Source organism: Squalius cephalus, assembly GCF_949319135.1.
Source record: "Squalius cephalus genome assembly, chromosome: 9".
Classification (NCBI taxonomy): Eukaryota; Metazoa; Chordata; class Actinopteri; order Cypriniformes; family Leuciscidae; genus Squalius; species Squalius cephalus.
The window spans coordinates 4366684-4384673 of NC_137130.1; the positions used below are offsets into that span (position 1 = coordinate 4366684).

Consider the following 17990-nt stretch of genomic DNA (forward strand, 5'->3'; position numbering starts at 1 on the left):
AAAAAAATAAAATAAAAAAAAACTAAAATAAATATATATATATACATATATATATATATATATATAAATATATATATATGTATATATATATATATATATATATATATATGTGTGTGTGTGTGTAAATATATACATAGCAATAAATTTAGATGTAGAGCCACATGGACTTTTTTCCCACATCTAAATGGATTCTGCCATACATTCTGAGTTTAAGTCAGATTTTATGTCATTACCTTAAAGTTTAATTTAATAATGAATGAATTAATTTATATTTTACACACTCATTAGCCTAAATCATTTGAATAAATAAAATGCAAAGCACTAAATGTAATGAACACAGCGCTGAGCAATACAAATGTGCGGCACCTCAGCTGTGACAATGATGAGATACGGTCAAATAAAAACTGACCAGAGAGTTTTGATGGAGCTAAAGCCTCGTGATTATCAGCTTTCATCAGTCGATGCATGACTCAGCAACACTAGCCCGTATCGGCTGCCACGCGGTGACCTATATCGAAGTAAAGGAGACTCGCACACATCAACAGCAGAGTTGCAGAATTAATTGCATTTTAATGAACACTGAGGCAACCTTCCAGGTATTAGAAACAAAAAGGAAATGTACAATCAAATGAGAAAGAAATTACAACGTGTCTCCCATTAATGTCAGATTCTGAAGGCGTTCACGTGAATTTATCTTCCCACGTCATAAACACACACCGCGTGTGACTCCAGCACTGTGTGTTTGAGGTCCGCTCACCTTCCTTCTCCATTTAAGACATAAATTACAAATATGAACACGAGACGCCCCAATAAAAAGTACATCTCATCGTCCCCTCGTTGTGATTTGGCCCGAGCGCGTTCCCTGTGTTTCTGTGGAGGACCCTGTTGAATTGCATCCATTAAGAGAGAGTCTTTAAACATGTACAGCCATGGAAATGACACACAGCTCTTTACAGATGAAACAGCAATGGGCACCAAATGCACCAACTTCCCAATGTTAATTGTACTGCAGCTTCCCACGCATAGACCATCCAACTACATAATTACGCCATCAAAAAAAAAAAGGGCATTAATGGAATGTCTTATTCGAAATGAAGAATAATGAAATATCACAAACAATGGAAACTATTTAAGAAATGCAGCAAATGGTTTTGGAAACACATGCTAATGGTCATCTTTCAGAAGCGTAATTACTGGGTAGACTCTGGAAACGTGCCGCTTAAACTCCAGGTATTGTGCTTTAAAAGCTTTAGTTTTGTTTAATGCAAAAGTACTCTGCCTTTTTTAAATGGGTTGCGGTGTAAAAACTTCACCAAATAACATCTTCAGTGCTAGGGCTGAGCGATGCAATGAGGAGTCGATCAATTCACAATGATTAAGTCAACATTGTAGGCCTACAGGTAAATGTAGTGAAAACGAGATTTTTTTTTTATTTTTTTTTTTAAATAAATCAATTAAAAACCTAATGAATTATTTGTTTACATCACTCAAAGGCCCTGTCCCAAAAAGTGCACTGTTTTTTTCATAGTATATCATATATACTTTTAAGCCAAAAAATCTAAATGTACATACTGAATATTGCAAACGGGCTAAAAAATAAAGATTTAAAGCTAGGGTAGGCAATTTCAGAGAGGCTAGCAATAGCAAGCTAGCTTTGATGATGGTTCACGCAATGTCGTATTACCGTAAATAAGAGATGATAACACGTGACACTAATTCGAGCCGTTCCTCGGATTCAGACTTATAGCTACGTTTCTCTCGGGTCTGAGGACGTGAACCGCTCCGAGTAGAAAATGGCATGATGTGAACGCAGTATAAGATCGTTGTTTTGGTTCAGGAGGAGCTGTCAAAGGCAGCTGCTGTTTGTTTGGGGCGTGTGTGTGTGTGTGTGTGTGTGTGTATACACTTCTGCAGAACCACGAACATTGAAATCAGACTTAATGCAAAGATTGGACAAACCTTTTTTTTGTGGTTTTGAGACTTCAACAGGTGGTGTACATTTTTTGAATATATATTTAGACCATTTCTACAATTAATTAAATGAGGATGCGAGGAGTTTCAACCAGTAGCCTTAGTGGTTTTTTGTGAAAACCATTGCCTACCATAGCTTTACTTTGTTATAGAAAGCACATATTATTTGCACAGCACTTTTCGCAGTGCATGTGTTTCAAAGTAGCTTTACAGAAAAACTCTGATCCTAAAATCTGAAAATGATCAAATAATTCAAGCTGTATTTACAGCTCATTAAGATTGAAATATTAAAATGTGCAACCATTTAAGGGGGTTAACAGTTTTGAAAAGATATTAGATTAGACAGTCTGGCACCTGAAAAACCCATTAGCATTTATAAATTTGCACATTCACACAATAAAGAAGAAAGAAAACCATAAATAAATGCAAAAATGAATGTGATCTGATTGGATGTCTAAACTGCTGCCCTGTTAAAATGTCATTTCATCGTAGAAGCTCTCGTTGAACAAAAGAAAATACTTTAATGTTTGATATATTGTGCAGTGTATAGGTCTCTCTCAAATACATCTTTCAATGAACCATTTCATTTCAAAGCAGATTTACAGTTCACAGAGAGGTCTAAAATTGTGATGCATGAGGAAATGCAACAGAAAATAAAAATAAAACACGACGTTTCAAAAGCATTTGAATGATCTTTTATTGTCCTTTGCCCCTATGCATACATGAAAATACATTTACGTTGAATGTAATTATGGCAATATTGTACATACACACACATATTAACATGTATGTGGTGCGTTTCAAAATGTTATACTAATAACAAATGTACATTAAGTACACAAATGTGCAAGTGTATCTAATGTACAAATATGGTATATGAAATGTACCTACATTTCATATAGAATTTTCATATATAAAAATGCACACTTACACACTTCATAATAAGTGCACACACATCCACATGCACACTACAATTCACAAGGGGGAAAAAAGCGATTTACTTCGATTGAAAAATGAAAAGAAAACCTTGCATGTAGAGACCTTGGAGAAGACCTATACAGTCCACAATATCCCCGATCACGGCGGCGTAACGAATGGTCCGAGTTCATGTGGTCAGTGTGCATCGTCTCTGCCTAATGCGTGTCTTTTCAGTATGTGCAGCTACTCCACTGCTCAGTGTACGGACAGACAGTCTTTCTGAGGTAGACTGCTCAGGTTAAAGAACAAGCCTTTTTTATGCATTTTATTTTTTTGTTCTTTTAAATTGTTTATACGTTTTTCTTTCTTTTTTTTATTTTCTTTTATACAAATGTGTGACATTCAAAAAAGACAGAACATAGGTACTACATGTCAATATGTAGCAATGAGGTAGAAATGGTCATAAAGAATAATGGTTGAAAAACAAAACACTGATGACAGTTACATACTGGTGAAAGAAACATCTATAACAGCGCTGAAGCAAATTAACACAAACCCGAGAAAAACAACAACACAAAAAACTAAAATCAAGTGATATTTTGATTTATATCTACATAGGAGATGTGCTTTAAAACGTATTGTACTTTTTGGATGTTCCCACATTTCTTTCCCCCCTCTTTCTATTTTGCATTCAATTAAAGGAATGTTCCGGTTCAATCCAAGATAAGCATTTGTGGCATAATATTGATTACCACAGAATATAATTTGGACTAATCCCTCAATTTTCAAAATTACAGTAAAAGTTACAATAACACTTACAATGGAAGTAAACAGGTCAAGAGTTTTGGAGGATTTAAAAGCTTTTTTTTCTTACAGCACTTGGCTGTAAATTTGTTTTAAATTGACCGTTCTGAAGTGGGAAGACTTCTAGTGGATGAATGCTTGATTATCATAACTTTTGTGAGTAAAGTTACTAACTTTACTGTGCATTTTCATTGAAGTTGAAAAATTGGATACAAATTATTTTAATCTCGCTAGACTTATGGTAACATGTAAAGTCTACTGGCTATAATAAAAAAAAAAAAGTGCACTTTTAAATGTGATCTGGTGTTTAAAAACAATAATGAAATAGAAAACAAGTGACGAGCCATACCAATCCTGTCGGGAACATTCCTTTAACCAATTATAAAGAGCTTTCACAAATAAATCGGTTTTGTTCAAGGGCATATAGGCTTCAAACATTAGCGTAGAGCCCCAACCCTGACAACACCACCAGCAGAAGCACTATAAGATCATTCCTCGTCAGGGTTAATGTGGGTTTTGTTTATCAGTGCTATTTGGCTTTGAAATCCAGAGTGCGATCATTTTCAACAAAACTGAGAGCAATACTTTGTGGATATCACAGGTTTAACCTATGCGAAGTTCCATACAAATTTCTCTAAACGTGTAAATGTGTGGATGAATTCAGATCTTATGGATCTGAATATTTGATCTTGGAGTTATGGATCAGTTTTGGATCTTAAATAGTTTTGTTCGCTTTGGTTTAGAGGGAGGACAATTAAGTATGATCGGCTTTAACACAAAACATTAAAAGTGCATTTGACAAATTGCACAATAGTAACTTCTTTAAAACAACACAAAACAAAAACAAGAAAGCAGAATGAAAATACCACTAAAGAAACAACAACAAAAAAAGGCTTCCACTTTAGACGACAAAACAAGGCTAGAAATCGTAGTCCTTTGGGCGTACATATCACTTTACGAACATTGTGAAGTAAGTGGTGTCTCACAGCTACTGAAAAGACTATCTGGATGTCTGTCAAAAAAGCAAACAGATATTTCTTCAAGGATATGTCATATATATACACACGTGTATTGGAGGTTTGGTGCCTCCAACCGCTAAATAAGCACCTTTAAATGGTGTCAAATTACACTGCAGTGGACCAAAAAAAAAAAAAAGGTTCAAAACAGAGTGTGCATTCTCCCCAACATTTGAGACACATGATATAAAGGCAGAGCAAATTGACAGAGGGAACACATCGCTTCACCAACTCTCTAGTGCTAGACAAAAGAAAAAAGCTGACTCAAATGATCAGAGAAAGTAAACATCAAAAAACAAACAAAAAATACATTCAAACACAAGGTTTCGTCTTATGGTTACCAACATCCTGTGCTACCTTGAGCCAGAAACATACTGTAAGCAAGTGCACAAATGGCAAAGCTTAACCAAAGCATTGCAAGAGCATGGTCTTCACCTCCATACTCAAGGGGGTGATAGAGTTTCTTTCAAACGTCTGTGCCGGTAAACTGGGTGGACAAACATAAAAATGTAGACAGTTTGACTAACTTGCTCAGCAAGATTTCTTAAATAAACTGTTGCTTTGCTATAATAGTAGTTGACCTAAAAAAGAAAACTAAATTTTTAGTAATGCCTGCTTTAGCCTCCTTGCTTGCGTTATAAATTGCGATCTGACGCCTTTCCGAATGCAACAGTGCTTGAAGTCTTCTAACTTGCATTGCTAGAAGTGCTTGCGTACCTGCGTAGAGTATGTTTCTGGCTTTAGGCAATGTGGCCCCAATAAGTGGCCCCATAGAGACCCCATCAATAATGTGCGTGTACACGGAGGTGTTTTTACAGACATCTGGGCACTCTAAGCAGAAAATTGCACAGGTAGTGTGAGACAAACGTTTGTTGTATCTTTTTTTTTGGGAGGGGGGGAAGGCAGCTTGTTCTTTATGGAGGCTTCAGAGTGGAGCAAACCTAAAGAGGTTAAAGACACCAAGCTCTCATCTTTCTGTTCTAGTTGCAGAGAAAATAGTGCTAAACTGAGGTAGAACAGAATGCAGGGTACACATGATCCTTCAGATATCTTTACACCAACACCACACAGCAGCAGGACAGAGCCCAGAACAAAAACGAAACGCGTTACGAAGAACGTGAAAATGTTTCCACTTCAAGAATCTAGTAGCCTCTTTGTAAAGTTTTGGTTCACCCCAACGTTTCTGTCTATTCTGCAGAGAGGAGACAAACACGCAAATGTTGACGTCTACTGCATACTCTGTTGTGGACGTGGTTTCAGACAAACCTTATCTACACAAGACGACACCGCCCATCTCTGACTCAAGCATTCGTTGTAGAGTCTGAACTGTGCTATGCAGGGAGGAACCAGTGCTGTAGACAATACTGGCACGCAATTCTGCTTTCGAAACTTGAAGAAATATCCACAATGGAATTTAAACGTAATTTAGAAAGAACAATAAGAATATAACGGAAGAAAAAGAAACTCCTCAAATTTTTCTTCCAAACAACCCAGAAATGTTCTGGTTACATTCATAGTCATATCCTTTTCATTTTTTTAATTGGTTGAGGTAAACCTAGAGTTAGAAATTAGAAACCAAACCCAATGTTGTCAGCAGTATGTAGTGCTATCTCATAATCTTTTTTGAGGTACTGTACAAATCACAAATCACTTTCCTGAGTTTTTGAAGAAAATCGAACACAAATGAATTTCATAAATTAGGATCCAGATTCAAAGTACAACATGGACCTTCTCCTGCCCTTCCTGGGGTCTACAGGTCAGACTTGATTGAGGAATACTGTTGTTCTTTTGAAGGAAGTGTTGAAAACAAGGAAAAGAACAAAAAGCAGAACATATCTGTTTTAGTTTCATGTTAAAGCTCTCTATATTAGCACATGCCACCAATGAGATGGTGAGGCAAACAAATCCAAATCCAAATCAATAAAGTACCACTTCAGGCACTTCATAGCAACAGAATCTCAAAAACAGCAGAATGATATTTACACACAAAGAAGTTTGTCCTCACTTACAGAGCCCCTCGGTAAGTGGAGCTCTGCGTCTGCAGTACTGAGCCCAGAAAACAGTATTTCTCTGTCTGGATTATGTGCAAAGGGCCAGACCTTGACTTAAGTACAGTCATGCATCATTCAAATCTATCTGACCGTCCTTCAGGTTCTTCTTTAGGGGTCATCTACATTTGTAATAACCACACTGTTTAACTGCATGTGTCACCCAAAGAATTCTGAATTGTATCCCCTTTTAGAGTAGGGGAGGTCACCCCACCAATTTAGTTATGCCCTCGCTCTTTACTGACTACAGCCAAACATCTTATTCCATTCAGTGTATGTATCAAGTTCTTTCTGTGATATGCTGGGCTGGATTTTGCAAAACACATTCTCAAAGTCTTGGTATGATACCGGCCTCATCTGACCCGGCATCATTCCGGAAATGTCTGTACCGGACAAGCCATGGAGAGGACCGACCATGGCCTCTTGGCAAAGTCGGACCACATCCAGCCCGGAAAAGCCGTCTGTCCGCTGAACAAGCAGCGCAACCTCTTTGTCGCTGAGGCAGTAGTTGTGCTGTGAGATCAGCTGGCTGATTATCTGATGTCGTGCAGTGGCATCCGGTAAGGGGACGAGCAACCGCTTTACAAAGTACCTTCGCAGAGACTCATCAATCTCTTCAGGTTTGCTGGTGGAACATACCACTAGAACATGTTCCTCTGGTGAGCTTAGAACTCCATCAAGCTGGAGGAGGAGTTCACTCTTGATTCGGTTCACCGGGCTTTCTTCGCTCAACTGGGCAGACAACAGCAGATCCACATCGCTGATGAAAACCACCGAAGGCTGCCGGCAGCGAGCGACAAGGAATGAGGCCTGGACGATCTTCTCGCCCTCTCCCAGCCACTTTGTGACCAGTGCAGAGCCACTAAGCAGGAGGAAAGCAGCGCCAAGCTGACTGGCCATACACCGACCAAGAAGAGTCCGACCCGTGCCCTGAGGTCCAAAGAGAAGGATGCTGCGAGGTAATGTGGCCAGTCCGCTGAACATGTCTGGCCTCAGAATAGGCCACAGGACCTCATCTTTGATGGTGGCTTTCGCCATCTCCAGTCCAGCAATGTCACTCCAGTCCACAGGGGGCGTCTGCTGCAGAATCTCAGTGGTGACCATCTCTACCAGACTGGCATCGCTGTTTTTTAACTGCTCCTCAGCAGGGTGGCTGGATGAAGTTGTCGTGCCCATGGAATGGGGGAGATGCTGTCTGTTGTCGTCACCATGGTCACTCAAAACGGGGGAACCAAACTTTCCAAATGAATCGCCTGACCGCAGGGATCCCAAGGAACCTTTGGAGGATCCGTATGAAGGAGGGGTTAGTGCCCTGCCGGACTGACTGCCAAACTTTCGCTGCTGATCCGGTGGCATTGACTGCTTTGTAGGCTTAAACGCCAAAGATGATGTGTCAGCATTCCTGTCAAATCCATTCCCTCTGGTTGAGTCAACAAGACTGTTGTCTGGCATTCTGTACATGGGGCTTTGAGCAGAACGCTGCTGGCTGTAGTTGAAATTTCCATAACTGGAGTCCATATCTCCCTGGCCCGTCATGTAAAATGCTTTTCTTTTCAGTGTGTTAGCCGAGCTGCCATTCAAAGGGGTTGGTGCAATTGGCCCATGGTTGTGGGACTGGTAGGAGTAACCGGGAAGGGTGGAAGGGGGTAGGGGAGTGGGGGCAGCAATGCCTGAGGGCAAGTAAGCTGAAGGAGGGGGTGCTCCTCCTGGGCTGTAGCCTGGGGGAACAGCAGTCTGTGGGGGATACCCTGCTGGAGGGTAATTGTAACTGGAGAGATTGGGGGAACTTGCGTTGTAGCTGGGCACCAGGGTTGGAGGTGGCGGGGGTGGAGGCTGAAGGAGCCCAGCGCTGTGCAAAGGTGAGGGATGTGGGGACGGGAGAGCTGGTGTGCTTTGCCCACCGCTGTAAGTGGAATGCAAGTACGAGCCATTGTAACTGCTAGCGAATTCCTGAGAGGGGATACCCGAGTGGAGTGCAGTAGACGCATGATTCCCACAGTTACTGCTGGAGTAGCTGGGCTCGCTCAAGCTACTAGCCACTCCCGTGGAGCTGCCAACACTTGCCGTCACATCTGGAGGAGGCAGGGCGGGCGTCATGCCAGTCTTACTAGCAGAAATCACATCTGCAGCACAGCTCATTGGGTAGATCCCCTCCTGCCATGCTTCGCTCTCCGACTTGCGTCCGTTCATGAGTCCATGGGCACTCTCGGAGTACGAGCAGAGGAGCGCCCGCTCGCTGGGACCCTCCAGGATCCCAGAATACTTCTCTGCGTACTTTTTCAGAAGGTTGGAGGCCGTCAAAGCTGATATGTCGTCATTGGCCCAGGCATACTGGTAGGTCCGCTGCAGGTGTCCACGGTACGCCTCTGCTTTATGTGCGGGGGAACGTGTGGTGGATGAGATGTCGAAATGTTGCTCGGCCCACTGCGCATGCTCTGGGGTCCACTGCATCTTTAAGCCTAAACAATCAGCAAACGACAAACAAAAACAAACAGGTGTTAGAAACTTGATAAACAGCCCTCATGAATAGAGATATGCCATGCTGGTTAATCTGCTAATATTTGGGTTTTTGAGATTTTTGCTTTGGAAGTGGTCACGTGGCTTGATATCAATGGGTAGTACACTTTTTATTTTCTATTTTTCAATAGTTAAATGTAATAGACATTATTTCATGCATATAATCTGTTTTCAAATATTGAACATGGGATTAAATATTGCATAAACTACAAATGTTGTGTACATTATATTACACAGAAAAAAGTACTGGCCATTAAAAAAAACACACAGAGCAAACCACTATTCATGAATTTCAGGGTTTCAGACTCAATGATCCAATAAGCAACTGCCATTGAAAAGAAATTAAATGCACACAAACCGCAACAACAACCGTAAAATATTATTTCCATTTTCCCCCATCCAGCTCTCCAAGAGTCCTGGCTTCATATCGCAGGCACTGCTGACAGTTATCTCAGGAACAGTGCAGATTTGGGCCTCCAACACCTGGTTAGCACAGTATAATGCACCCTGCACACAGCCGAGTGACACAGACATCGCAGGTCACTCTATAATCCAACTCTCATCTAAAGCAGTCCCAGACAGTTTCAAATCTGCTTGGAGGAGTGCAGCAAAGCAATCTCCCAGGCAGCGCTCTAGTGCTTTCATCACACAAACTCGCAGCACAGCATGAATTACAACAGCTTTCTGTCTGCCGCCCGCCTCCCGGAGCACAGAGAACTGGAAAGGGGGAAAAAACATGCCTGCCTCCCTCTCATTCGCTCTAATGCTCCCTCTTCTCTCTCTTCCTTTTACTCTGACGCTCTGGGTTTTGCCTCTCTCTTTCTCACTGTCTTTTCTCTCCACAGCCTCCGTCTTTTATTGGCTCCAGGGCTCAAAAGCCACCATCAAGTTTAATCCCAAACTCCATCTGCAAACACAAGCAGTTACATACGCTGTCATCTTAGACACAGCATGGGATTATCAAAGAGACATTTACTCAAGAGCCGACGGGATGACGGGGGTGGTCGCGCGCACACTCTCGCGTCTGTAGATAGACTTCTGATGACAACAGCGCTCGGCCGCAGTGTCCAGCGGGCGTGTTATTGTGCACACACCTCCCGCTTATCTGAGCTTACTGGGCCTAAGCACTCACGAACACTATTCACGGCACAAAAAGGAAAGAAGATGTCACAGAAAACGATGCCGTTTACGAGCTTTTAGCCATGAGTCCATGTACCTTGACCTTTAAAGTCTGTCAAATTACATATATTACTCAATTGAGCATTTAAAAACTTTACACACCTCATAAAGCCAAGACATAACAAACAAAGATAGTCACTCCCTATAATAGCATGTGCATCACAAATAAAAGATAAATCCTTTATCAGTAAGACCACAATATAGTTTGCATTTGGGGACTCTAGGAAAATATCCTATCTATACATCTTGATATTTATATATTTGGTCCAAACTGTTTTTTGTTTTTGTTTTTCTCTCAAAGGAACCACGATTTTGACAATTAAATTAAAAATGTTTAAATGCATGAATCAAAATATTATGATAAAAGCAATCATATTTATCCACAAACAACACTTGAGTGCAATATTAGAGAAATTATTTTAATAAACCGTTATGAAAGATGGGTAACACTTTAGCGTCCAATTCTCACTATAAACTAGTTGCTTATTAGCATGCATATGACTAGGATATTATTGGCTGTTTATTAGTACTAGTTTATAAGCACATATTAATGACTTATTCTGCATGACCATATTCTACATCTTTTATTCCTACCCAATACCTAAACTTAACAACTACCTTACAAACTATTAATAGGCAGTAATTAGGAGTTTATTGAGGCAAAAGTCATAGTTAATAGTGAAAACTGGACCCTAAAGTGTGACTGAAAGATGATGCATCCATGAACATTTTTGAGCAATGATACAAATTAATAATTTTGATTAAGTGAAATGGACAGTACTTCTGAACGAGTTAATAAAGGATTGTGAAACTAGTTTAATTACACACAAAATAAAAGTGCACTAAAATCACTGCAATATTCTCAATATCGCTTAATTTTGTGTTGCCAAAAAATAACATAATATTCAGTATATCACCCTGCCCTAGTTGTATTTGAGGCATGTACTGTATGATGTCTACTCACTATGTCTCTATAAATAAATCCCCTCTGATACCCCCATCAGTGTATTGTGTGTATATCAGAGTACTTTTTCCACAATAGAAGATGGGCATGTGGTTTTCCCTCGCCTGAATCCCCCAGCAGCCTGGCCAGACACCACACACACACACACACACACACACACAGAGAGAGAGAGAGCGAGCTAATTAGCAGGATGATGCTGAGCTAATTGTGTTAATTTACAAGGTTTTAGTCAAAGGGATCGCTGCTTTGGCTGGCGAGGCTGTCAGGCCCGCGAGTTAATGACTAAGAAAGGCTGAAGACAAAGAAAGCTGGCAAGAACATGGCAGACATGCCAGCAAGCCCATTAATAAAGCCCAGGGATAAAACCAGTGCTGCAAACCTAGACAGATGTCAGTTCTAGCACGATTATCAACTGATCAGCAATGTAACACCTATGTTTAAGACTTGCTTGCAATAAATACATTTAATTATCATCACAGTCCACTGTATGACACTGACTTTTTATGTAGACTCCCTTAATCATTTTTTTTTTTCAAAAGCAGGTCTCTACAGTGTGTAAGCATAAGTGCAAAATTGCTGCATGCAAATGTAAAAAATAAAACTATTTGGAGCAATTATGCCGTTGCAAGTGACATCTGACACCCAAATCAAAACTAATTTTTTCAACAGATCCTCACTTGTGCAGGCAAATTACGTTTCACACACTGCGATTTGCTGCTTTTCTGTTGCTTTGCATCCAAGTCAATTAAAAAAAAAAAGTGTGTTTGCAATTGCTAATGTATAGGACAAATGTCAGGATAACTGAAAATATTAAGCGTTCATAAGTGAAGATGTCTAAAGTCCTTGTTCGCATATTAAATGTATGTCTTTGACTGCGTCCATATATAAAATATACATGTGATAAGAATTTAATATCAGCCTTACGTTTTATTCTTCAATACAAACATCTTCTGGTACATATTGACTTAGCTCTATTAATAACCTACTAAACACTGAATGCATATTTGCAATTATCTGAGGATAAGCTTTTAATTTTTTTCTTTAATTTTTTTTTTACTGTGGCTGTAGCGCCAGGGAATATAACCTTGGGAATACAGAGGTTCAGCTTTCTCCTTGCCTCTGTACATCCACTTGTTAATACATTTATTACTCTTTTATATATATATATATATATTGCTCCTCTCACAGGCAGGTCTTTGTAAGGAATGTGGGTGTTAACTTGCTCTACAACAAAGTAAGACATTTCAAGAGGTTGAAATCCTCGGCTGCGAACACAGAGATTTCAAACAATGCTCTCGTCTCGCTGTTTGATGGGTTTTATGAAATGCACTACTCTCGAACAAAAGAACAAATTCACTTCCCGTCACTATTATCGAGCCATTACAAAAATAAAACCTTCCTCAACAAGATTAAAGCAGTTGGAAATGAGACATCAGGGATTTATTGTACAGATGAATAGTGAGAGTTGCTCTGGACACTTCGAATTACAGTCCTCGCCTCATGTATGTGCCAGTGCCAGTATTTGTAAATTGCTTCTTTTCTATTTTTATTCAATATGCTTACTTTGACCCTTCAGTCAGTCGCAGCCCTGTCGTCCCTATAGCTTGTTTAAACATAAATTGTGAGCTTTGTGCGATGGCACCACTTGAGAAAGAGTTGAGGAAAATAATTGAGCGTACAAGTGTGAACTATGGAGGAGGAAAACGGCAGAGAGAAGAAAATGAATCCTGTGTAGTCTGAGTTTATACCCCACTAAATCAACGCTCAAATTTCAGTTAGCACTGTGACAGAAACATAAATAACACACAAATCACATCCTTATCGCTACTGGAGTTATAAAAATGTCATTCAGGCCTCTCTAATCTGTCATCGCTAACATGTCGACTAGCATTATGATCAACAATGAGGTTGCTGTGGCCATACCATAGTTTACTATCTTATGTCATGGTTCCTAAGGTCCTAAATTATATATATATATATTTATGTATGTATGTATGTATGCATGTATGTATGTATGTATGTATACACATGTTATATGTACATTGCCATTCAAAAGTCTGGGATCGGTAAGATTTATGTTTATGTTATGTATGTTTTTCTACAAAAAAAATATTATGACAATTTAAAATAACTGTTTTCTATTTGAATATATTTTAAAATGTAATTTATTCCTGTGATCAAATCTGAATTTTCAGCATCATTACTCCAGTCTTCAGTGTCACATGATCCTTCAGAAATCATTCTAATATGATTTGATGCTCAAAAAACATTATGTTTCAATGTTGAAAACAGTTGTGTTCAAATTTTCAGTTTCAGGATTCATTTGAAATAGAATCTTTTGTAACATTATAAAATGTCTTTACTTAGTCTTACTTAGTCTTTACTTGATAAATTAATCAAAGTTAATTGATCATTAACTTGATCAATTTAATGCATTCTTGCTGAATAAAAATACTGATTTATTTTATTTATTATAATATTTCACAATATTACTGTTTTTTTTGTTTTGTTTTTTTTAATCAAATAAATGCAGTATGGTGAGCAGAAGAGACTTCTTTTAAAAAAACAAAAAAATCATACCGATCCCAAACTTTTGAACGGCAGTGTATGTATATATCTATATCTATATATCTATCTATATATCTATATCTATATCTATATCTATATTAATCTATCTATCTATCTATCTATCTATCTATGTAAAATTTGCAATATATAAGTTAGGGGTAATCAGTCTTAGGTATTACGTTATGTAACTGACTTAAAAACGTTTTAAAGAAAAAAATAGATGACTAACTAGTAAGACTAGTCTAAGTTTAAGCAGTTTATGTAAGCGGCTCGAGTTAGGATGCTGTCTATGTAGGCTTGGACACCAAGGCTGCTCACTAGGGTTAGGAACAGAGCAAATGTCAGTGCTAAGAAGCAGTAATTCTTCTGTGTAATCTGAATCGTCATATAATTACTTGTATTTTGTATTACAGGGATGTTTGGAGACATGCCTACGGCCCCAAAGCTCAATTTTCACTGATTGACTTCTCACAAAACCCCCTTTTGTTTAATTTACCACTGTCTGCTGGTCTACTTTACGCCTGGAAAATCTTAGATTACGCTGACCATTGTGTCACTCATTTGGGTGAGATGCCAAACAAAAGCAGGAGAGACGGATTGATCGCGAGCTGGACTTCATTAGACGGGATATTCTGAAGGTGCATTGACTCTCTGATAATCATGTGCTACTTTCCAAAAGAACTTTGCACATGACGTGGTGTCGTGGGTCTCTGGGTCGCAGGTCTTTTCTGAGGGTCACAGACAGCAGGGAAAAGCAGTTTTAAATGCATATGATAAAAACGCAAAATGCACCGTTAGAGTCATGTTTAAAAGTATGACGCCAAAAGACGACATCAAACTCGACTTTTGAGGAAATTCATCTGGCATTTGATAGAAACTCATCAAAAATAGATGCCAACATAGACAGGTTGCGAGACATGCTTTGAAATCATGAACAAAACCCCACAAAGTGAAAGAAATTACGACTCAAAATACATTAAATATGGTTTCACTTGCAGCTGGGATAAATAAGGCTTGTGTTGATGACAATATGCTGAGAGTAATGAACTATTGGCCGTTTGGAGGCTTAAACATATGAAACATTTAGAAGCCACAATCGACTTTTAGTGATTTTGAATTACTGTTAGACCTGTGAAGTTTATGGTAATATCAAAAACATATCAGCATTTGATTTGAAGGAATTGTTTTTGTTTTATCCGATAAAAACTTCAGCATACTGGGTCCTCCTGAACACATGCTGTGTACAACCTCCACTATCACACAAACACAACGTCCAAAACAAGCTATACATTTCAAAAAGATAAATGAAGTCAACTTTGTCTTCCGCACATCCAAGCACAGACTCATCTGAATGATTAAAGACACGGCATACGTCCTCACCTATCACAAGCCGAAACCTGACAGTAATTACTGATCATCTGTGCTCGTCTAATGGCTCTGTTAGTTCTCAGAGTGATCAACACAGCGAGTCGGGATGGAGGGGGGAGCGAACGAGAGCGAGCGAGAGAGCGAGTGTGCGGCGATACACTGCAGTGTGTAATTTCAGACACTGTGATCATGGCCAATGAGACAGAGAAGCTGACCTTTTTCGGATCTATTAATCTGGCTAGCCTCGGCCGATTTTAAGCAAACAGCGGCGAGCTTGCGCTCTGTCTGTCCAATTTCCCAGTGCGTAAATTGGACAGCCGCTCGCACCATTCTCAATTCATTACTGTGCTGCTGAAAGGAAGCTATGAGGTGGCGGAGAGGTGTGTGTCCTGATGTGTGTGTGTGTATCGACTAAGGATGTGCAGTTTGGTCATTTTGACTGCTCAAATACTCAATAGATGAATCAGATGAGTAACCGGATGGAGTTCTGTCTATATTTCAGTTGTTCATTTGTGCACATTTCCACCAGAAAAGAGAACTTTGTGCCTTTTGTCATTTTAATTCAGTTTTCATCTCGCTCTCCAGTAAAATGATCTAAACATCCCTTAAACAAGTTGAATGTACTGAATAGCACAGGCTACTATTTTAATAGGCAAGGCAAGTTTATTTATAAAGCACATTTCATACACAATGGTAATTCAAAAGTGCTTTACATAGAAGAAATTAAAATAATCAAAAGAAATAAGAATAATTAAAACAGTTTAGAATAAAAAAGAAAAGAAAATACAGCAAACATGCTTTTGACTTTATTTTTTCGTACAAAATTAGCAAATAGATTTATTTCTATCTGTGAAACAATAGAGATTGTTTCAAATCAGCTTTACGGTGATAACAGGATTATCACTGTAAGGAACAACAACAAAAAAACGAAAAACAAGAAGAAAAAAAACAATTGCACAACAGACAATTTTAGTAAATGTAAATTGTTTTCAGGATATTTAAAGCACATTTTAGTATACCTTATAGTAAAGTCAGTGGCGGTCTTAACATAGAGGCATAGGTAGGCGGCTGCTTGGGGCCCCCGTAGTAGGGGGGGCCCCAACCAGCCTCAAAAAGAAAAAAAAAAAAAAAAAAAAGCCCCTTATCATCATGAACGCTTCAAAAGAATAGTACATTGTATTAATATTCTTAAGAAATACGTTGAAAAGTAGTAGTTAAAATGTCCAGTTCATGGTTATCCGTTTCTACACACCCCCGACTTTCACTATGAGATGGACTAGTCCGTAACTGTGCGCGGCGCGAAAGATAAACACGCAGTGACAGGAGGACTGGGAAGTACACAAAAACAGAGACGAAGCAAGATGAGTCTAAACGCGAAAATGAAACCAAGTTACCCAAGCGGCTCAAATAAAAGAAAAAAGACGTTGATAAGTATTTGTCAACGCTGCCAAAGATGACAAACTTTTTTACAGCTACTGTTGGGGATTCAGACAGGAACAACAACGTCCAAAGTGTTGAACATGCCGCTACAGCAGCAGCTGCTAACGTTAGCTGTGAAGTGGCGCTAGGTGAGGATAACGTTAAAGGGATATAGTTCAGGATTTTAGACATGAATCTCTATAGCTTCCCCATAAGCAGTGTGGTGCATTGACCATGACTTACCCCCGACAGCGTCCTGTGAGCCGAGCTCCGGTCCAGTTTTGGTCAAGATGAAATTAGTCCGGCAAGTTTGCTGGGGTCACGGCAATAAAGCTTTTTTCTTCTCAAATCAATATGTGTTCAAAAGAGTGATATATTTGCAGCACAAAACCGCTGTCTATGGAGAGGTCAGACCTCGTAATGGCTTGGCACTATTTTCTTCCCCGTCATATCACTGCGCGCTGCCGCTACCTACAGCCAGCTGGGAGCTGCGCAGGCGCACACCACTTTTTCAGTTGTTCGGCAGTGTTTACGTGCTCAGAACAGCTACACAAACGAGCTAACATAGCTACTCACCAAGAGCGATCAGTTTGTAATCCTTTTGGCTGTGTGTCGAAGTCAATGTTGTCATCGTCGCTGCTGTAGTCAGACATGTTATCGTTCTCTTTACGAGCTGTAAACAAAGTGACACGTGCGCGGCTCCCAGCTGGCTGTAGGTAGCGGCAGCGCGCAGTGATATGACGGGGAAGAAAATAGTGCCAAGCCATTACGAGGTCTGACCTCTCCATAGACAGCGGTTTTGTGCTACAAATATATCACTCTTTTGAACACATATTGATTTGAGAAGAAAAAAGCTTTATTGCCGTGACCCCAGCAAACTTGCCGGACTAATTTCATCTTGACCAAAACTGGACCGGAGCTCGGCTCACAGGACGCTGTCGGGGGTAAGTCATGGTCAATGCACCACACTGCTTATGGGGAAGCTATAGAGATTCATGTCTAAAATCCTGAACTATCCCTTTAACACACTCACATGGATATAGGTGGATTTGCTTAGAGCCAAATGCAACATCACCTCTCCCCAGTTCGCCCCTCTTACCCCCCTCTCAATTACTTACTATAAATACTGTTTTGGCGCTTGTAAATGTGACGTGAAAGATCCCTAGCGCACGTGAACTGATCATCTCTAACGTAACTAACGTTAGCTAATAGTGAATA

The 17990-nt window shown here is 39.6% G+C and overlaps 1 protein-coding gene across 4 annotated transcripts in view; it reads right to left on the reverse strand.

The window, feature by feature from the left end:
* Nucleotides 1-2676: 2676 nt before the first annotated feature.
* Nucleotides 2677-17990, reverse strand: part of fign (fidgetin) — a 75540-nt gene continuing 60226 nt past the window's right edge. For 3 of the 4 annotated variants that reach the window (XM_079881981.1, XM_079881979.1, XM_079881980.1), the window contains one exon: nucleotides 2677-9216. In XM_079881981.1, coding sequence (XP_079738107.1) covers nucleotides 6995-9208 — 2214 coding nt within the window. In that variant the 5' untranslated portion in view covers nucleotides 9209-9216 and the 3' untranslated portion in view covers nucleotides 2677-6994. Of the gene's footprint in view, nucleotides 9217-11481; nucleotides 11539-17990 lie in introns of all 4 variants that reach the window. The other variant, XM_079881978.1, reaches the window with a different exon arrangement.